The sequence below is a fragment of the Anomaloglossus baeobatrachus genome, chromosome 12, assembly GCF_048569485.1.
Source record: "Anomaloglossus baeobatrachus isolate aAnoBae1 chromosome 12, aAnoBae1.hap1, whole genome shotgun sequence".
NCBI lineage: Eukaryota > Metazoa > Chordata > Amphibia > Anura > Aromobatidae > Anomaloglossus > Anomaloglossus baeobatrachus.
In genome coordinates, this window is record NC_134364.1 from 45531694 (window position 1) to 45554632 (window position 22939).

A 22939-nucleotide genomic window follows, 5' to 3' on the forward strand; every position below is an offset into this window, starting at 1 on the left:
AAACAGAGACCAACCATGGAAAATGTGGCCTTATTGAAAACCAAACAGAATCTATGGGTTTACCTGGCTCAGCTGATGAATACGAGCCATTTTTGTATAATAAAGACTACCAGTGATGACAATATATGAGAAACTTGTATCGAGGCGCTACTGACCCCTTTACATAAATGAAGACCTAGAAGAAGAAGATGTGACCCAAAACTTCATCTCCAATCTGTATTGTGCCTATATGAACTGCACTGGGGAACATTCTCTAACAGAAGAGATGATTGCCCTAAGGACTCAAAGGGTTACATGAGCTGATCTATCAGAGGACTTGTTAAAGCAAAATAGGCAGATGTCAACAATTAAAAATACAGAATAAGACAGGGCATAAACAGATTGCTATTATTTGTGTCTCTCATACAAATAAAAAAATGCAAACGTATGAGGGCAGGAAATAATATGAGATGAACAATATAATGACCGTTTCATTATATACAAAAAATGTAAAATTGTTAACGAAATCATAGATACAAGGATTATCTATAATAATTGTAGGAACACTCACTGTAGCAGCATATGCAGCTAAAGCAATAGGACAATTCTCTTGTTTGGTGGCTATATTTATCACAAGTAGAGATGGATTTATACTAGATTAATTACATTACACAAGATAATGGTAGATGGTGGGAATGTGTATTTTCTTAGTTACCTGATTTTTGGATATATGCATTATATATATTAGGAGTAATTTTTGCTATTGTGCATGCATTGCTTTGTGTTGTTGTATCATCCGCTAAAACTATGCCGTTAGGGTATGGGACATTGTATAAATAATGTATGGCTCAAAATAGCCAAGGGTGGAATGTATTGCAAATATAAAAATGGCTATTTTTGAGTTTATAAATTATGTTATACTATAACATTGATTAATCAGACAGACAAAGTGTACATGGTTACAAAATCTTGTATATACTTAAGGATTTCTGTGTGTTTGTCTTGAATATACAGACAAACAATATATCCATTTACCTAGCTCAAATACCTGATGTGTATTCTTGGGAGACTTGAATGTTGTGGGTTTATTACCCCATTGTCTGATGTGTGGTGTATCTCTGGTTCATCTATGCCCAATGACTGGCCATCAAAGGGCATGGATCAATAAGACTACAACACATTAACTTTAAGGCTTGTAATATTGTTCAAGCCTTTTTAAGATCAGCTGAGGTATAGCACAGACAGAAGCTCGTGTTTCCTGCACCGTGAGACGTCCGGTCAGTGATGTCCAGGAGTCTCTGTCTATGTCCTGCTTCTCTGACTTCCAGACAGATGATGTCCAAAGCTCCTTGGTGATGTAAGTATATTTAACTGTACTTAACCTTTGTATGTTCAATATACAAAAGTGTACGCAATATCATATTTTTCCTTTAAGTTTGTATTTCATATTAACCTTTATAATAAAATTACTTATTTGCCTTCTTTAAAGCTGTATCTGAACCTTAGTGTTAAAAATAATAGCAAAACACGCGTATACAGAATTTCTGTGGAGGGGAAGGAAACCCAGAATAAAGCTGCGTACGCTGATGAAGTCAGCAGAGGAGGGAGGTCTAAACTTTCCAGATGTCCAAGGGTATAATCTTGTATGTATCATGAGGCATGTAATTGATTGGGTGAGAGGAACGAGTAGGCACTCAGATCATGCGATGGAAACTAAATATGCGTCACCGTGGGATCTGACGTCCATTCTGCACTCCCCACTATCCAGGGTTGAAGGGCACATAAGGAACTCAATTATATTCCGAGACACCATGCTAACATGGAAGTCGGTAAGGAAAAAACTGGGGCTCTCATGGAAAGTGTCCAAGTACTTGAACCCCTGGGCATTCCCAAATTTTCCCCTGGGACGAGAAAACAAGCTATTTACTAGATGGAAAGAGAGGGGAGTCAGGAGAATGATAGATGTTATGAATGTGGAGGACAGGAGGTGGATGACAGGTCGGGAAGTGTTGGATAAGTACAACCTTAATAGCTCACATGTCATCCAGTATGAACAATTGAAACATGGAATAATAGGAGACCTTGTTGTGGTTGGAAGAGAGCTGAACAGAAGTTCGATTGATGAGTTACTGGAATGTGATGTAACAAGTATAAATGTCTCTAAAATTTATCGATCGCTAAGGGGGGTGCTTATCTCACGGGAGGATAGTCGGACTTTAAAAGCGTGGGGGAAACAATTGGGAAGGGAAGAAGTGGTGGATGATATACTGAGAGGATGGGTACAAGTGCGGAAACATATTACCAATGAGAGATGAAAAAAATTGTTTAAAAGAACAGAGAGTCCTCAGTGGTTGATACCTTTTAATGGCTAACTGAAAAGATGGTAATAATTGCAAGCTTTCGAGACTACTCAGGTCTCTTCATCAGGCATGGTATAACACAAAATCTGAAGAGTAAACAATTTTTTTATCTCTACTGGCTAACACGGTACAAAGATATATTTTACTTGTATCACAATGAGAGATGGAGAGACACTCAATTCAGAATTCTACATAGGGCCATTATAGGTTTCAACATACCAGGTAGGGATAGGTGGTGTCCTAAGTGTCAAAAAGAGAAAACGGATATGCTGCATGGGCTATGGGAATGTGAGACAATCGCTAGGTTCTGGAACCAAGTCAGACTATTTGCCCAGTCAACATGGGGAATTTTCAGCAAACTAGACTTAATGGTGTGGATTTTCCACTCCTTTGAGGGAGGAGTAGGAGGAGGACCGAGCACGCAGGAAAAGAGGAAATACGCAATAATGCATGACATAGCCTTGATAGCTAAGCGTTGCATCTTAAAACACTGGATTCAAAGGGAGGGCCCATCCATAAAGGAGGTTGTGGGCGAACTACACAACCTTCTGAGGTGGGAAAAACTAGAAGCGGAGAGGGATAAAGATGGGTTGACAGCCAAGTTTTTTGTGAGATGGAGACATTTTATTGAAAGCCAATTCACACAGGGAGAAATAATTAACCTGATGGCACCTTTTGTTCACTCGGAGTGGTATATCCTGAGCGATATCCAGGACAGCCTGGGTAAACTGAGAATCACCTAGGAGGGGGCTCTGGCGGGAGGGGGAGACGAGACGGTTGGGAATACCAAGACACGCTAGCAAAATTGAAATCATTCAGGGACGACACAGAGATTTAACGAATTGTATTGCATATGTTATATTATATTTCATTACCTATGTTTTGGTTTAATGTTACTGTATACTATCTTAAATCGAACAACAACATGGAACTCCAAATTGGGGTATCACCCACCTCTATGTCACATTTTGTCAGACGAATGTTCTTCTTTTGCAATGATACTTGTCATGTTTTTACAAATTTGAAAAATCAATAAAAAACGTTTTGGAGAAAACATCACATCTATGCGAAAATGGTAAAATTAATTATGCCAGCTCAGGTCGCAAATAAAAGCTGTCACTGAGCCCTAGATCCCGAAAAATGAGAACGCTACGGATCTTGGAAAATGACGACAAAAGAGCCATTTTTTGGGGGGGGGGACAAATTTCTAAAAAGAAATTTAACCCCTTAGATAAAAGTACACGTTTGGTATCTGCAAACTCGCACTGACCTCAGGCATCACATCGACACATCAGTATTACCATATAGTGAACACGATAAATAGAAAACCCAAAAAAACAATCGCGCAATTGCACTTTTTTACAATTTCACCGCACTTGGAATTGTTTTCCCATTTTCCAGTACACTGTGTTGCAGAATGAACGGTGTCATTCAAAAGCACAACTCGTCCCGCAAAACACAAGCCCTCATATGGCTATACTGAAGGAAAAATAAAAAGAGATATGGCTCATTGAAGGAGGAAAAAACGAAAAACGTGTGCTGAAGGAGTTAAAAATATAAAATAATTAATTAAAAAATGCATAAATTAAACGTAATTTAATTTGTTTGTTGAGAAATATTATAAAAACCCTGGAGAGGTTAGGGTTAAGATTGCAACTGATTTGTAACTAATGAACTGCAAACTATAAGCAGCTAGGGAAGAAGTTCTTTCCCCCCTTTAACAACATTGGTATCACCCACTTTTATTTAAATTCGCTCAGTTAGATTGTTCCACTGTCTATGGAAGGGGTGTACGCTAATAGAGGCGTCTGGTTTCCATAGTGACCCTGACTGGTTAAAGCAATTAGTCCCTGATTTTTGGAGAGAAAACACACAGAGGACGTACTAGGATGGCTTCGAGTCTGTCCGTGCCGGACTGCAAGGCGGCGACTGTGGTTCTGGAGCATTTCATGGAAGTAGGTAGGTGTCGGTAAGGGAAGCCGTCTGCCGCGGAGGGACATGCAGTGATTTACTCCGTGAGGTGCTGCGGTCATAGTGCGCGGCGCTCGTGTGTATGATGGGGGAGATGACTGCTGTGCGCAGTGTGCACTGACTGCTGTGCGCAGTGTGCACTGACTGCTGTGCGCAGTGTGCACTGACTGCTGTGTCTGACGAGGGGAGTCAGTGCCCGACATATTGTCCTGCTGTATCATCACATGGTCAGAACAGTGCCCACCACAGCCTGACCAACATATCCTGCCCTTCTGTATCACCACACCTCCATAACCGTGCCCACCACAGCCTACCCAACATATCCTGCCCTTCTGTATCACCACACCGCCATAACAGTGCCCACCACAGCCTGTCTGACATATCCTGCCCTTCTGTATCACCACACCGCCATAACAGTGCCCACCACAGCCTACCCAACATATCCTGCCCTTCTGTATCACCACACCGCCATAACAGTGCCCACCACAGCCTGTCTGACATATCCTGCCCTTCTGTATCACCACACCGCCATAACAGTGCCCACCACAGCCTACCCAACATATCCTGCCCTTCTGTATCACCACACCGCCATAACAGTGCCCACCACAGCCTGTCTGACATATCCTGCCCTTCTGTATCACCACACCGCCATAACAGTGCCCAATATATCCTGCCCTTCTGTATCACCACACCGCCATAACAGTACCACCGCCATATGCCACTGTAATAACCGTGCCCACCACAGCCTGCCTGATATATCCTGCCCTTCTGTATCACCACACCGTCATAACAGTACCACCGCCATATGCCACTGCAATAACCGCGCCCACCACAGCCTGTCTGACATATCCTGCCCTTCTGTATCACCACACCGCCATAACAGTACCACCGCCATGTGCCACTGCAATAACCGCGCCCACCACAGCCTGCCTGATATATCCTGCCCGTCTGTATCACCACACTCCCATAACAGTACCACTGCCATATGCCACTGCAATGCCCACCACAGCCTGCCTGATATATCCTGCCCTGCTGGATCGCCCCACCCACCGTCATAACAGTGCCCAACACAGCCAGCCCAACATATCCTGCCCGGCTCTATCCCTACACCGCCATATCAGTGCCCACCACAGCCTGCTCAATATATCCTGCCCGTCTGTATCACCACATCGCCATAACAGTACCACCGCCATATACCACCGCAATAACCGTGCCCACCACAGCCTGCCTGACATATCCTGCCCTGCTGTATCACCGCACTGCCATAACAGTACCACTGCCATATGCCACCGCTATATCAGTGCCCACCAGTCTATCCGACATATCCTGCCCTCCTGTAACACCACACCGCCATAACAGTACCACCGCCATATGCCATCGCCATAACAGTGCCCACCACAGCCTACCCAACATATCTTGCCCTGCTGTATCACCATACCTCCATAACAGTGCCCACCACAGCCTACCCAACATATCCTACCCTTCTGTATCACCACACCTCCATAACAGTGCCCAATATATCCTGCCCTTCTGTATCACCACACCGCCATAACAGTACCACCGCCATATGCCACTGCAATGCCCACCACAGCCTGCCTGATATATCCTGCCCTGCTGTATCGCCCCACCCACCGTCATAACCGTGCCCAACACAGCCAGCCCGACATATCCTGCCCGGCTCTATCCCTACACCGCCATATCAGTGCCCACCACAGCCTGCTCAATATATCCTGCCCTTCTGTATCACCACACCGCCATAACAATACCACCGCCATATGCCATCGCCAGAAAAGTGCCAACCACAGCCTGCCCGACATATCATGCCCTTCTGTATCACGACACCGCCATAACAGTGCCCACCACAGCCTACCCAATAAATCCTGCCCTGCTCTATAACTACACCACCATAACTGAGCCTACCACAGCCTGCCGGACATATCCTGCCCTGCTGTATCACCACACGCCACAATGATGCCCACCACAGCCTGCACAACATATCCTGCCCTGCTTCTATCATTATGTGACGCCCTGGCCTATCAGGTCGTCACAGGGTATTGTGCAATCTGCCCTTCTGCACAGTATCCACCCTCCTTGGTTACGGGTCCTGGTCCTTTGGTGTTGCTAACAGCTTAGCCAATCAAAATCCTAGGAACACTTCCCACTTTGACCTATCAGACACACCATTGGGGGGCCTGAAGAGAATAGGGCTGCCTACATGGGGGGTTGGTGAGGGGAAAGTGAGGACAGTTACAGTTGAGTTGAGTTCAGACAGTGGAGTTGAGCAGAGGAGGTGAAGGGACTCTCTGAGAGGGAGAGGTCACGGAGCAGGGCTCCTGTGTACTAGGCGGCAGACGTTGGTCTGGGCCTGGTAAGAGCTGGAACCCGGTTGCAGGGGACAGTGTCAAGGGGCACGGACTGCCGAAGAGGGCAGCCGGCGGCCTTGAGCTATCACTGGGCAGGGTCCAGGGCACGATGGGGTATGTGGACCCCAGGCCGGAAAGTAGCTTCACGCGTTCTGTTAATTTACCCGACGGGGGTGAAGACTTTAAGTGTCATCCCCAACCCGCTCTAAAATCAGGCTACTAGTGCACCGATGGGATAGGACTTTCCCACTACAGTTCAAAGAAATCCTACTCGTGAACCCTGAGAGCAAGCTCACGGATGAGCGGGACCCGAAGAGTTTTATACCCGCGGGTCCAACAGAGAAGAAGGTGCCAAGGACAGGGCCACAGGCTAACAGCAACACCAAGGGCACGGATCCAAGTGTGCGCCCTACAAGCTGCAGCGGTGCTCAGAATTCTGGTTTACAAGTTGTCGGTGTAGTTATTCCAGGACTGAGTGAGTACATTGAAAAAAAATCCTGTTCCTACCCCAGCGGCACCCATTCACCAACCATCCGACGGGCCCCCGGGACACAAACCCCCTACCCACGAAGGGGTTAAACATCAGGCTGCCCACCATCGTCACCGGGCTCCCCCCAACAGCAGCGGTGGTCCCTTACATTACGACGCACCGTGGGTGGCGTCACAAACTTTCTAAAAAAAAAACCTGTACATATCCCCCCTCCTTTTTTAATCGAGTGGCCGCGCCACCCCCGGGTCCGGAGACTCCTCGATCCACCGTGGATCCGGATCCGAGCAGCAGCCCGGCTGCTGGTACGGGGGCGGTACAATTACATTACTGCCATCTAATTGCACAGAACAATATAAATGTGTTTAGGACGTGTTCACATGGAGGAGATTGTGCAGAATCTCTAGTGAGTCTGAGGCAAAGTCCGGCCCTGGGACATAACAGGATGAAGGATTGAGTGAATATCCAGTGGGCTGCCAGTACTCTGCCCTGTGCCCTCTAATCTGCCTTCACCTGTTGTGCGCAGTATACCCCAAACTTACCCCAACTTCTTATTTTATCTAGAGAAATGGGTTAAAGGCAAAGATCCAGCGTTGGATGACGACGTTTCACAACAATTGATGGCAGTGGCAGAAGCTGTGAAGGAATTGGTAAGAATGGAGCTGCACATAAACCTTAAAGGGGAACTCAATGTTTCATTCTATCCCACAGGCATGCTCCATGTAAATGTGGCGCCCCTGAGGCTTCAGTCACCACAGAGATACTGCACCTCAGCCAAAGGTGTGGTTCTCCATCCTGAGTACAGAAGAGGTCATCCACCGGTATGCACACAAAACACACACATCACCTCAAATAGCAGCTTCCCACCGGGTCAGGGTTGAGGTTTGGTTTCATTAATGCTTCGTATAGCCACCACTGGTGATGGTACCTCCCTCCCCCTAATCAGACAGAGCCTGTGGGCGGAGTCTAGTGAGTTGGGGACACTGTAGTGCCAGGCAGTTGGAAGGAGCAGTGAAGATCTGTGGCCTGGAGCTGGTGCAGCTCGACCCAGGCACAAGACAGAAGGGGTCCTAGAGTCCACGGGAAAGTGCGCCATACTCCTGTGGCCTCATTCCACATACAACATATTGGAGTGGAGGAACTTGGCTACAGAACGGGGACTGGTACCTAGACTAGAGGCGAAGAACCAATGTACTCTGCTAGTAAAACCAGAGGCTAAGGGCACATCTAGTACTGAAGCCAAACCCGCACACGAATCCGCAGGAAGGTGACCACATAGGGCCAAGGGACAGAGCTTCAAACCACCCGACAGGGTCCGTGGACCGGCTCAGGGCACTGTGTGCATAGGCGCGGGGGGACAGGTGGGAGAGAAGTCAGCGCAGGAAGATGACTAGGGAAGGAACATAGGAAAGGTGCACCGGTCTTGACCTCCGAACTACCCGGGATTAACTGGAGCCCATCACAGTGGAACCCAGCACTCCAAAGGCGGTCACTGACTAGTTGTTACCTTGGAACCTGCTACAGTGAGTAAACACCTTGAGACTGCATCCCTGTGTTGCTCCGTTATTCGCCTGCGCCTCCGACCTGCACCCCCGCCATCAATAACTACTACTACCCCCATCCGCCCTGGGGATCAGCTCTACCTGTGGAGAGCTATACCAACCAAGCTGCGACACCATCTGCCCCAGAGGCTCCATCCCGCAGCGTCGGCTATCTCTGGCCGAGTACCACAGATGGCGTCACAAACTATTGCGTCCCTTTTAATGGACACCGCCGGGGTCATGGAACCGGGCCTTGCCACCACCGCAGCGTCCCAGAAATGGAACCGCGGCCCGGTAACGAGTAACCCCAGGCCCTGGTGCGGACGAGTCATAAACATAACAAGGAATAAAAAATAGGAAACACAGAAAGCCCTTTTACCAGTTTATGTCATATCAGTTTGAACTATATAAAACATGAAGGCCCTTCTAATAGACAAGTTCTATGTGAGATCTTATCAAACCTCTCCACTTCTGCTTTTGAGGCTTTACCCATCTACAAAGATTGGCATCTCCTTAGTGTCCCTCCTCTCCGCTGCGACATTTGAGGCTTCACCCACCTAGAATGATTGACAGCTCCTCAGTGTCCCTCCTCTCTGCTGATGCTGTCAAGTGTTCACCCATCTTCAATGATTGACAGCTCCTCAGTGTCCCTCCTCTCTGCTGATGCTGTCAAGTGTTCACCCATCTTCAATGATTGACAGCTCCTCAGTGCCCCTTCTTTTGCTGTGGCTAAATCGCTGCCCAAATAGCCTGATGGAAAGTTTCTCAGTATCCCACCTCCCTCCTGTTTCTGAATATCTATCCTCCAGCCTGACTGACCGCTCCCCAGTAACCCTCCTCGTTGCTGTTACTGAAGCTCGGCCGACCTAGTTTGAATGACGGCTACACAGTGTCCCTCCTTCCTGCTGCTGCTAAGATATCACACTGCTTTGTACAAGTTGCAGCTCTCAGTCAGGATGTTTGGTTCGAGGCTAAATATGCTTAGGACTCTGAAAGTGCTCATCTTTATATCAGAATTATACTGATGTCCTGACAATGATTTTCAATATAAGTACACCAGCCATATCTGGTCTACAAGGTCTACCTAAGGCCTCTTTCACACGTCAGTGATTCTGGTACGTTTGTGCTTTTTTTTTTTTTTTTTTTTTTTTTTTTATACGTACCAGAATCACTGACATACGCAGACCCATTATAATGAATGGGTCTGCTCACACATCAGTGATTTTTCACTGAATGTGTCTCCATGCAGCGTACCCGCGTGTCCGTGATTGCCGCACGGAGACATGTCCATTTTTTTCTGGCATCACTGATGTCTCACAGACCACGCAGTGGTGTGATCCGTGAAACACGTGCCAGAAAAAAACGTGCATATATAATAAAAATCATTTTTACTCACCCGGCTTCAGCCGCACTCTCTGCAGCCTGTTCTGCCTGCTGCTTCTGAGCCGGCTCATTATTGTTGCGCATATTCATGAATGCACAACACAGCCGACCCGGAAGCAGCTGCTGCGGGGGTCAGCGCCGGCCGGATGCTGCACCGCGGGAGCGTTCAGCACCATGGAGAGCGGGAGCAGGAACAGGTGAGTTAATCTCTAAGTGCAATCACGGACCACGGAGAACGGAGCCCGGACTGCATTTAGACAACCCACGTGTGCCGTGAATCAGAACTACAAAATTTTAATTTTGTTTCTCTCACTGAAAGCAATCAATCGTGAATCACGGCACACGGAGGGACATGTGCGTGTTTAACACGTCAGTGAAGAACGGCTGTGTTTTTCACTGACGTGTGAAATGGGCCTAACAATGTATAATGTTTGTATTATGTTAGGTCAAAAAAGCTAGGTTGTGTTGGTCCAAATTGGAAGAAGGAAGGAATATTCGGAACTTTTGCTTTGGATAGGAGATCGGTGCTTTTAATGTATCACAATCGAATCCTCAGATTCACAAACCAGCTTTTTTCTTATGTGTCATATGGGACTAATTGTATTTTCTCCACCAATTAGGAAGACATAAGAAGGCACACCCGGGAGCTTCTGGAAGTGGAGACTATAGAAAACAGCAAATTACGCTACAAAACGATCCATCTGCCCAGAATCATCACAAGAGAGATAGAAGGTGCGTCGTGCAGGGGAGGAGTGGTGGGAGCATGTATGTGCAGCGCTTTGTATTGTTCTATGTAGTGAGTAGTGTTTTTTTTCTGGGGGCGGGGGAGGAGATGCAGGTGGAAGACACTTGTCTGGTCTTTACATACAGTACCATATACTTTCTATTTCTTCTTTTTCCATCACATATTGGGGCTCAATTATCAAGCTAAATGCAACAGGAGTATTTTATAACTTTTCTTACTAAATGGCGTGACCTTGACGAAGAGGAGTGACTGACCATAGTGTACAATGCGGACAAAAATGCTCCAGAATTGTGGTGCGCATTTCTGCAACTAAAGTATTCCAATTAATAGTTGGTGTAAACTTGGACCAGACAGTGTGAGAACAGGACCGATTTATCAATTGGCATGAACCACTGTGATAAATGTATAGCACTATAAGGGCTCATTCAGACATCCAATTTTTTTTTTTCCATACCAAAAAAGACCGATTTTTAATTTATTCCCTGCATACAAAAAAGACTAATATTTATTTATTTATTTATTTATTTATTTCCCCATACAAAAAAGACCAATATCTATTTATTTTTTTCCTCGTACAAAAAAAGCCCAATTTAGTTTTTTTTTTTTTTTTATTCCCCCCATACAAAAAAGACCAAGATTTATTTATTTATTTATTTCCCCCATATGAAAAAGACCAATATTTTATTTTTTTTTTCCCCATACAAAAAAAAGAGAATTTTGTTTACTTACCGTAAATTCTTTTTCTTATAGTTCCGTAATGGGAGACCCAGACCATGGGTGTATAGCTTCTGCCTCCGGAGGACACACAAAGTACTACACTAAAAAGTGTAGCTCCTCCCTCTGAGCATATACACCCCCTGGATAACCAAATATAGCCAGTTTAGTGCAAAAGCTGAAGGAGAACAGCCACCCACAAGTAGAGAGAGAGCAAAAACCGGAACAACCGGAACCTCTGTCTACAACAACAGCCGGTGAAAACACGCGGAACAAGAAACTGCCAACAGGCAACAGGGAGGGTGCTGGGGTCTCCCATTACAGAACTATAAGAAAAAGAATTTACGGTAAGTAAACAAAATTCTCTTTTCTTTATCGTTCCTATGGGAGACCCAGACCATGGGACGTCTCAAAGCAGTCCATGGGTGGGAATAAACAGAAAACTGAGAAGTAGGCGAAACCTAACTTCACAAATGGGCAACAGCCGCCTGAAGGATGCGTCTGCCCAAGCTCGCATCTGCCGAAGCATGAGCATGCACTTGGTAGTGCTTCGAAAAAGTATGCAGACTAGTCCAAGTGGCAGCCTGACAGACCTGCTGAGCCGTAGCCTGGTGCCTGAAAGCCCAAGAGGCACCGACAGCTCTGGTCGAGTGTGCCTTGATCCCCGGTGGGGGAGGCACTTGAGTACACTGGTAGGCATCGGAAATGGCCGACCTAATCCAACGAGCTAGGATCGGCCTAGAAGCCGAGAGGCCCTTACGCCGACCTATGGTCAGCACAAAAAGAGAGGTGCACCGCCTAAAAATAGCGGTGCGAGACACATAGATCCGGAGCGCCCGCACCAGATCCAGAGTATGCAACGCTTTTTCAAAGCGATGAACAGGAGCCGGACAAAAGGAAGGCAGGGAAATGTCCTGGTTAAGGTGGAAAGGAGAAACCACTTTAGGGAGAAAGTCCGGAGTCGGACGAAGAACCACCTTGTCTTGATGAAAAACCAAAAAAGGTGACTCCGAAGAGAGCGCAGCCAAATCAGAGACTCTCCTGAGGGAAGTTATGGCCACTAGAAAGACCAATTTCTGTCAAAGACGAGACAAAGAAACCTCCCTCAGAGGCTCAAAGGGGGGTTTCTGCAAAGCCGTGAGGACCAGATTAAGGTCCCAGGGATCCAAGGGCCGCTGGTAAGGCGGAATGATGTGAGATGCGCCCTGCATGAAGGTGCGCACCTGAGCCAGCTGGGCGATACGCCACTGGAACAAAACTGACAGAGCCGAGACCTGTCCCTTGAGGGAATTGAGGGATAGTCCTAGCTGCAGACCGGACTGTAGAAAAGACAGGAGGGTCGGCAAGGAAAAAGGCCAAGGAGCATGGCCGGAAGAGCGACACCAGGACAGGAAAATTTTCCAGGTCCTGTGGTATATTTTGGCCGAGGAAGACTTCCGAGCCCGAGTCATAGTGGAGATGACTTCAGGAGGGATACCAGAAGTCATCAAGATCCAGGACTCAAGAGCCACGCCGTCAATCTGAGAGCCGCAGAATTCTGGCGGAAAAACGGACCTTGTGAGAGAAGGTCTGGACGGTCCGGGAGATGCCACGGCACCTCTACGGACAGATGGAGCAGATCTGGGTACCAAGCTCGCCTGGGCCAGTCTGGAGCAATGAGGATGACCCGACGGCCCTCCAATCTGATCTTGCGCAGGACTCTGGGCAAGAGAGCTAGAGGGGGAAACACGTAAGACAGACGAAACTGGGACCAATCTTGAACCAGCGCGTCCGCTGCAAAGGCCTGAGGATCGTGGGAGCGAGCCACGTAAACCGGAACCTTGTTGTTGTGCCGGGATGCCATTAGATCCACTTCCAGAGTGCCCCACTTGCGGCAGATTGATTGAAACACTGCTGGATGCAGAGCCCACTCGCCGCTGTCCACGGTTTGACGGCTGAGATAATCTGCCTCCCAGTTTTCCACGCCTGGGATGTGGACTGCGGATATGGTGGACTTGGAGTCCTCCATCCACTGAAGGATACGTTGAACCTCCAACATTGCCAGGCGGCTGCGTGTCCCGCCCTGGTGATTGATGTAGGCAACCGCTGTCGCGTTGTCTGACTGGACTCGAATGTGCTTGCCCGCCAACAGGTGGTGAAAGGCTAAGAGAGCTAGAAGCACAGCTCTGATTTCCAGCACATTGATCGAGAGGGCTGATTCGGACGGAGTCCAAATGCCCTGCGCTCTGTGGTGGAGATGTACTGCTCCCCAGCCAGATAGACTGGCATCCGTGGTGAGGATCACCCAGGACGGGGCCAGGAAGGAGCGTCCCTGAGACAGAGAGAGGGGCCGAAGCCACCACTGAAGGGAGCCCCTGGTCTGTGGCGACAGAGCCACCAACCTGTGCAAGGAGGAAGTCCGCTTGTCCCAACAGCGGAGAATGTCCAGCTGCAGAGGACGCAGATGGAACTGGGCAAAGGGAACCGCTTCCATTGACGCCACCATCTGACCCAGCACCTGCATTAGGTGCCTGATGGAATGACGGCGGGGCCTCTGCAAAGAGCACACCGCCAGATGGAGGGACTGCTGTTTGACTAAGGGCAGTTTCACAAGTGCCGGCAGAGTCTCGAATTGCATCCCTGGGTACGTGAGCTTTTGGGTAGGAGTCAGAGTGGACTTGGGCAGATTGGCAAGCCACCCGAATTGGGTTAGAGTGGCGAGAGTGAGCGAGACACTCCGCTGACAGTCTGCACTGGATGAAGCCTTGACTAGAAGGTCGTCCAGGTAAGGAATCACTGCCAACCCTTGGAGGTGCAGAACCGCAACCACTGCTGCCATGACCTTGGTGAATACCCGAGGGGCCGTGGCTAACCCGAAGGGGAGGGCCACGAATTGGAAATGTTCCTCTCCGATTGCAAAACGTAGCCAACGCTGGTGTGAAACTGCAATTGGCACATGCAGGTAGGCATCTCTGATGTCGATGGATGCTAGGAAATCTCCTTGGGTCATTGAGGCAATGACTGATCGCAGAGACTCCATGCGAAAATGCCGCACCTGAACATTCTTGTTGAGAAGCTTGAGATCCAGGATGGGCCGGAAGGAACCGTCCTTTTTGGGGACTAGGAAGAGATTTGAGTAGAAACCTCTGAACCGTTCCCGGGCGGGAACCGGTACAATTACTCCGTTGGCCTGCAAGGATGCCACGGCCTGAGAGAAGGCGGCGGCCTTGGAGCAGGGGGGAGTTGACAGAAAAAATCTGTTTGGCGGGCTGGAAGAGAATTCTATCCTGTAGCCGTGGGAGATGATATCCCGCACACACTGATCGGAGACGTGTTGAAACCACACGTCGCCAAAGTGGGAGAGCCTGCCACCGACCAAGGACGTTGCTGGCGCGGCCAGATAGTCACGAGGAGGCTGCCTTAGTGGCAGCAGCTCCTGCGGTCTTCTGAGGACGCGGCTTCGTGCGCCAGTTGGGTTTTTGGTCCTTGGCTGAGTCAGTGGACGAGGCCGAGGGCTTAGAGGACGACCAGTTAGAGGAACGAAAGGAACGAAACCTCGACTGGTTCCTACCCTGGACAGGTTTCCTGGTTTTAGTTTGTGGCAAGGAAGTACTCTTCCCGCCAGTGGCTTCCTTAATAATTTCATCCAGTTGTTCACCGAACAGCCTGGACCCAGCAAATGGGAGCCCAGCGAGGTACTTCTTTGAAGAAGGGTCTGCCTTCCACTCTCGAAGCCACAAGATCCTGCGGATAGCGAGGGAATTAGCCGAAGCCACCGCAGTGCGGTGAGAAGCCTCCAGCATGGCAGACATGGCATAGGATGAAAAGGCTGAAGCCTGAGAAGTTAAGGCAACCATTTCGGGCATAGAGTCCCTGGTGAGGGAATGCATCTCCTCTAGAGAAGCAGAGATGGCTTTGAGAGCCCACACTGCTGCAAAAGATGGGGAGAACGAGGCCCCCGCCGCCTCATATACAGATTTGGCCAGAAGGTCAACCTGGCGGTCAGTGGAATCCTTAAGTGAGGTGCCATCAGCCACTGATACAACGGTCCGGGCTGAGAGTCTAGACACCGGGGGGTCTACCTTTGGGGAATGAGCCCACTCCTTGACCACCTCAGGTGGAAAGGGAAAACGGTCATCAGAACCACGCTTTGGGAAGCGTTTGTCAGGACAGGCCCTAGGCTTGGTCACAGTGGCCTGAAATCTGGAGTGGTTAAAGAACACACTCTTTGCTCTCTTAGGCGAGGTAAACTGGTGCTTTTCTGCCAGAGAGAGTTGCTCCTCTGATACTGGCGGATTGAGGTCCAGTACAGAATTAATGGACGCAATCAAATCACTAACATCTGTGTCACCTTCGGACAGATCCATGGGGCACATGGAGGTAGCGTTCGAGCCCCCAGTAAAGGCATCCTCCTCGTCCTGCGAGTCAGCTCGAGAATCAGAGCCGCGGGACGAGGAAGGAGAGGGACCCCTGCGTCTCCTTTTAGGAGGACGGGGTCCGGGACCAGAGGAAGAATCCTCTGTGGGCTCTACTGAACGAGCCGTAGAAGCAGAGGCGCCCTGAGTAGGGGGCTGATGCATACTCAGCAGAGTCCGGGACAACTGTCCCATTGAGTCGGCAAAAGACTGGGAGATAGACTTAGAGAAGGATTCTACCCAAGCCGGGGGTTCAGCCACCGGGGCCGGAGCAGCCGGAGGGACCACTGGGGAGACTCCAGGCTGAGGCACCACCATGTTAGAGCAGGTATCACAATGTGGATATGTGCTCGGTTCAGGCAGTACGAGCTTACATGCAGTGCATATTGAGTACAGCCTTGCAGCCTTGCTCCTCGTGTGAGACATGCTGCTGAAGTGGGGGCTCTGAGCCAGAATGACCCCCAGAGAGTATATAAGCAGGTCCACAACCAGAGGTTGTGGCTTACCAGACCGTTTGTGTGCCCTCCAGATCCCACAGCCCGGACCCCCAGAGAGATGCTGCAGCCAGCGCCGATCGCTGTGAGAACGCTGATAAAATGGCGCCGGAGCGAGGAAAGGGGGCGGGGCCTACTCTGAGAGCGGGATCCGGAGGGCCAAGGAGATTTCCAGGGGAGGGAACATGTACTCAGAGAGGAGTGTCCTTCCCCTGTGCCGAACGGCCGCTGGTCGGAGCCGCACTGTCCCTCTGCATGATTGACATGCAGGGGCAGTGAAATCGAAACTAGGCCTCAGGCGAAGCCGGGGCCTAAATTTAATGATGCGGCCGGCGCGCAGGCACCATCGGCGCGGTTCTCCGGTGAAAACCAGAGAACCGGCCGGAAATGTCAAAATAGTTACACAGCATACTCTCCCCAACAATAAAGTACAAGGGACCCCCCTACAATAACGTCTCAGATACTTAGCTTGTGAGACGCAGGGCCAGGTCCCTGAGGGATGAGTGCTCCGTCCGGCAGGATCCTGAAGGGCTGCGGATGGAGACCGGTCTCCTGCAAGGCAGGGAGAACCGTGCTGGCTCCCACTTCAAGCCAGAGCCCGAGGGATGGTGAAGGAGCGCGGCATGTAAGGCTCCAGCCCTGAAATCAACCTTAACAACACCGCCGACACAGTGGGGTGAGAAGGGACATGCCGGGAGTCCAGGCTTGGACCCGCTTTTCTTCAAAATCTTTCCAAAAATCAAAAATCAGATGAGAATGCATGTGTGGATGTGTGCCTCCTGAACACAAAGCATTGAACTGGCTATATTTGGTTATCCAGGGGGTGTATATGCTCAGAGGGAGGAGCTACACTTTTTAGTGTAGTACTTTGTGTGTCCTCCGGAGGCAGAAGCTATACACCCATGGTCTGGGTCTCCCATAGGAACGATAAAAGACTGATTTTTTTTATTTATATATTTATTTCCCCATACAAAAAAGACCAATTTTAATTTTTTATTTATTCCCCCACATACAAAAAAGACCAATATTTATTTATTTCCCCCATATGAAAAAGACAAATATTTTTTTTTTTTTCCCCCATACAAAAAAGACCGATATTTATTTATTTCCTCATACAAAAAAAAGACCAATTTTTTATTTTATTTATTTATTCTCCCCATACAAAGAAGACCGATATTTATTTATTGTTCATCCATACAGAAAAGACCAAATTATTTCTTTTTTTTATTGTTTTTTGGGGGGGGGAGAGGCAATAAGACTTTGATCACAATATGGTCCTACCATCATCAGTTTTTCTCATAGATGGAGTAAGAAAAAAATAAAAAAAAAATCTCCATTTTGACAGTCAGTGAGAATTGGATAACACACAGATGTCATCCAGGTATCGTCTGATTTTATTTATTTATTTTTTCATGGACCCATAGACTTGCATTGTCGATTTTTGATCCGACCTTTCGATCAAACTCAGACATGCCTCCACAATTTTCCACAGATCGCAGGGTCCACTAAAAATCACGGACATATGAGTGGCCCCATAGACTGTCACAGGTACAGGTGCTATCAGTGAAAACCACGTATAACACTCGTACACAAAAATTAGACGACTGAATAAGCCCTAAGGCCTCATTCACTCATCAGTATTTTTGATCAGTGTTTCATCAGTATTTGCCAAAACTAGGAGTTTCTCCATAACACAGAACAGTTGTCAAGCCTTCAATTATATTTTTTCTCTGTAACGTCCACTCCTGGCTTTGGCACACAAATACTGATGGCCTAAGACTGTGCGGTCTATAGCCGGCCGTACACATTAGTGGACTGTGGGCTGAGCTGGTATTTGGCTCACAGCCACCTTGCACAGCTCTCACAATATGGCACACTCATTCAGTTGAGCGCTCCTTTGTTCTCTGAGAAAGCCGTCATCAGGGATGTCTGTGGCTGGCTGTTTATCCAGGAAAACAAAGTGATTGGTATGGTAGTCTAAAATCAGCTTCTTCCCCGACTATCAGTTGCCTGGGGCCCCATACACATTGAGCCCTTTAGGGTGTATTCGGACGACTGTATAAATTCGGTCTCCAATGCACTGACTGGCCACTGCTCTCCTGATCCGAGCGTTACAGCCTCATAGAAATATATGAAGCGGTCATGCTCAGGAGAGCCGCCGCCAGTCTGGGTGTTGGAGACTGATTTTATACAGTCGTATGAGTGTACCTCATTAAGGGCAAGTGCAGACAACGTTAATGTAATGTGCATGGGGGTTTAAGAATTAAACAGTTTTGATCAATATGCCTCAGCATTTTTACTGCGTTAGTTCAGTGCTGATTGTGAACTAAGTCTAATAACAGTAATCACCATTCTGTAGTATCACTCCATAATCCTAATTCCTGGCAGCACTAATTTCGAAAAAACATGTGGACTGCGCTGACTCCATCCCCTGCACTTTAGTGTTTGCATTCAGTAATTCCATGTTTGCTGCACCACTGAACTAAATTGATGTGTGACGCCCTGGCCGTCACAGGGTATTGTGCAGTCTGCCCTTCTGTGCAATATCCACCTCCTCCTTGGTTACAGGTCCCTAACTTATGGTGTTGCCAACAGCAGTCAATCAAAATCCTAGGAACACTCTGCACCACACCCACCAGACACACCAGTGAACGGCCTGAGTGGAATAGGGTCGCCCACTTTGGGGGTTAGTAAGGGGAGGTCAGGAGTGTCAGGAGTAGTGCAGTGAAGCGTAGGAAGTGAAGGAGAGCCAGGCTCCTTGGAAGTAACTAGGTAGCAGGGGATCGTGACAAGGGGCACGGAACTGTCGAGGAGGACAGCCGGCAGCCTTGTACCATCACCGGGCTGGGACCAGGGCACGACGGCGTACATGGACCATAGGTCAGGGAGTAGCTTCAGGCAACCTGACAATTTACCCGACGAGAATGGAGCCTTCAAGATCCGCTCTCCACCCGCTCCAAAATCAGGGTACTAGCGCAACGAAGGGGAATAGGACTTTCCACAAAAACAGTCCAGAAAATCCCAAGCGTGAACCCTGAGAGCAAGCTCCCTCAGTTAGCCAAATTGGGAAGCGGAACCCGACTAGTTTTACACTACAGGGGCCAACTAGCAAGAGAACTCGGTGCCAAGGGAAAGGTCACAGATTATCAGGCAACACCATCGGGGACGGCACCCAAACTAGCCCCCCTCGGCGGCAGCGGTGTCAAGAACTTTGGTTTACCAAGTTGTCGGTGTCCGCTTTATGGACTGAGTGAGAACACAATTGACCCTTTCACCCCCAACGGCACTTCCCAACTCCACCACCGAGGCCCGGGGCATCCCCCCCCCCCTAGCCGTGGAGGGTCGCAACACCTGGCTGCCCCTGTCATCACCCCGGGTACTCCCCAACGGCAGCGGTGGTACTCCACCTTGCCACACAACACAGGGGGGCGTCACGAACTTTAACTATACAACCCCCTGTAAATACCCCCTTTATTTGAGTAGCCGCACGACCCCCGGATCCGGACGCCCCCTCGAGCCACTACAGATCCGGATACGAGAAGCCCTGCTGCTGACGCGGGGGCGGCACAGATGATTGTCATTATAGATGCAGATGAATCTGGATGTGACCTCTTCTAGCTATAGCTGTATTGATGCAACTTCTTTAGGTCTCCTTTGCACATTCGTATCTCCGGTACGTGTTACGTCTGTTTTCACACGTACCGGAGACACGGACACACGTAGACCCATTAAAATCAATGGGTCTGCGCACACATCCATGTTTTGACATAATCCGTGTGCTCCACACAGCGACATGTCTGTTTTCTCTGATGCCTCATTGGGGGACACAGGACCATGGGTGTTATGCTGCCTATCCATAGGAGGACACTAAGTAGATGCAAAAGCATAGCTCCTCCTCTGCAGTATACACCCCCTGGCCGGGCCAGGCAGCCTCAGTTTTAGCTTAGTGTCTATAGGAGGCACTTCCTTTCAAGGTTTATTTTTTGAGGGCGGCGGTTTCCTTTTGGGACCGATCTCCCACTACCATCAACGGGCGGGAACGTGAAGCGTTGCCTACACGTACCCCCTCCCGCGACGCTGGGTCCTGGGCTGGACGACGGGTTCCACACAGGGCCGGATTATAGGCGGGGCAGGCGGGGCTCCAGCCCAGGGGCCCCCACCAAAAGAGCTTCTAAGGGGGCCCCCACCACCAGGGCCATACTGTCAACATTTTTTTTTTTCTTCACACCCTCTCCCCCTCCGTAAAGACAGTCTAATAAATCAGCTGTGTTTTCGGAGGGGGGGGGACGGACGGTGCACCGGCATTTATTTGTATCTGCGTCTTTAAGACGCAAAAACAAACTGCGGGCACAGGACGCTGAATGACCCCGGAAGTACCAGCGATTGCACTTCCGGGGTCAGAGGTGTGCCAATGAGCTCCCTGCTATGTGCTGCGGCCGTCATGGGCGTACTCAGCGAGGGGCGGGGGGACACCTGCGCCCCCCCCCTAGAAGCAGGGGCACGGTGTAATGGGCCGCTGTATGTGCAGCCACGCTCCTCCGCAGTGTGTGCATGCAGGCCCGACACACTAGCTGCAGCAGGAGCAGGAGGCAGCGCTGTGCTGTGCCGGCTCTGCTGTGTGCTGTGTGCCCGGCATGCACACAATGCAGAGGAGCGCAGCGGATCCAGAGCCGGTGACCGCAGCTTCCTCCTTCTTCCTATTCAAATGTATTTGCGTCTTTCAGACGTAAATACATTTGAACAGCGCACCGGGACTGGGCCCCGCCCCCGAAGTGCAGCAACGTGATGAGATCAGCACCTTGCTGACGTCATCACAGTGCTGCGGGCGCCGGCACACGGGACATCATCAGATGGTATGTGCTCCATGAAGGAGCCGAAGAGACAGGTTTAATTAATGATGATGAGTGGGGAGGGGCTGAGGACACATAACGGGGAACATCTGTGAAGGAAGTGGAACACAGCTTTGTGGCAGGCAGAGGAGGAGTACTGTATTCCGAGGGAGGGGGGAGGCAGGAGTGTGTAGGGATGGGGCAGTGTGATTTGTGTGTGTATGGGGTGATGAGGGTTGCATTGTATTGTGTGCGGGGGGAGGGGTAACGGGGGGGGTGCATTGTGTGTGTGTGTGTAGAGGTGATGGGGGGTGCATTTGTGTGTGTGTGTGTGTGTGTGTGTGTGTGTGTAGGGGGTGATGGGTGGGTGCATTGTATGTGTGTTTGGTGTGGGGGGAGTTATGGGGGTGCATTTTATTTGTGTGTGTGTGTGTAGGGAGGAATGGTGGGTGCATTGTATGTGTGTGTGTGTGTGTAGGGGGTGATGGGGGGTGCATTGTGTGTGTGTGTGTGTGTGTTTGTAGGGGGTGATGGGTGCATTGTGTGTGTAGGGGTTGATGGGGGGTGCATTGTGTGTGTGTAGGGGGTGATTGGGGATGCATTGTGTGTGTGTGTTTGTGTGTGTGTGTAGTGGGTGATGGGGGTGCATTGTGTGTGTGTAGAGGTAAAGGGGGTGCATTGTGTGTGTGTAGAGGGTGATGGGGGGTGCATTGTGTGTGTGGGGGGTGATGGGTGGGTGCATTGTGTGTGTGTGGGGGGTGATGGGTGGGTGCATTGTGTGTGTCAGAGCTGTGTGTGTGTCAGAGCTGTGTGTGTGTGTCAGAGCTGTGTGTGTGTGTCAGAGCTGTGTGTGTGTGTCAGAGCTGTGTGTGTGTGTGTGTCAGAGCTGTGTGTGTGTGTCAGAGCTGTGTGTGTGTGTCAGAGCTGTGTGTGTCAGAGCTGTGTGTGTGTGTGTGTGTGTCAGAGCTGTGTGTGTGTGTGTGTGTCAGAGCTGTGTGTGTGTGTGTGTCAGAGCTGTGTGTGTGTGTGTGTGTCAGAGCTGTGTGTGTGTGTCAGAGCTGTGTGTGTCAGAGCTGTGTGTGTGTGTGTGTGTGTGTCAGAGCTGTGTGTGTGTGTGTCAGAGCTGTGTGTGTGTGTCAGAGCTGTGTGTGTGTGTGTGTGTCAGAGCTGTGTGTGTGTGTGTCAGAGCTGTGTGTGTGTGTGTCAGAGATGTGTGTGTCAGAGATGTGTGTGTGTGTGTCAGAGATGTGTGTGTGTGTGTGTCAGAGATGTGTGTGTGTGTCAGAGCTGTGTGTGTGTGTCAGAGCTGTGTGTGTGTGTGTGTGTGTCAGAGATGTGTGTGTGTGTGTCAGAGCTGTGTATGTGTGTCAGAGCTGTGTGTGTGTGTCAGAGCTGTGTGTGTAAGAAGCAGTCTGTGCAGCCCCCCAGAACTATATGGGTCCCCCTGAGCGCTATGTCACCCATCCCAGTAATGAGAACACCACCAGAGCTGGTTGCCACTCCAGTAATGTCTATGCCCCTGCCCCTCCTGTAATGTATATATTGTAGCACCCAGCCCCTCCTGTAATGTATATATTGTAGCCCCAGCCCCTCCTGTGATGTATATACAGCAGTGCTGCCAGTGTGCAGTCATGTCTGTTAGTGACAGCCATCGTGAAACACAGCCACATGTCCTAAAG

The 22939-nt window shown here is 49.4% G+C and overlaps 1 protein-coding gene across 4 annotated transcripts in view; it reads left to right on the forward strand.

The window, feature by feature from the left end:
• Positions 1-4172: 4172 nt before the first annotated feature.
• CCDC175 (coiled-coil domain containing 175) overlaps positions 4173-22939 on the forward strand; it is a 148383-nt gene continuing 129616 nt past the window's right edge. For 3 of the 4 annotated variants that reach the window (XR_012727806.1, XM_075331171.1, XM_075331170.1), the window contains exons 1-3: positions 4173-4298; positions 7725-7810; positions 10705-10816. Coding sequence is in view for 2 of the 4 variants with exons in the window: in XM_075331171.1 (XP_075187286.1) it covers positions 4229-4298; positions 7725-7810; positions 10705-10816 (268 nt within the window). In the remaining 2 variants the exon portion in view is untranslated. The remainder of the gene's footprint in view (positions 4299-7724; positions 7811-10704; positions 10817-22939) is intronic. The other variant, XR_012727807.1, reaches the window with a different exon arrangement.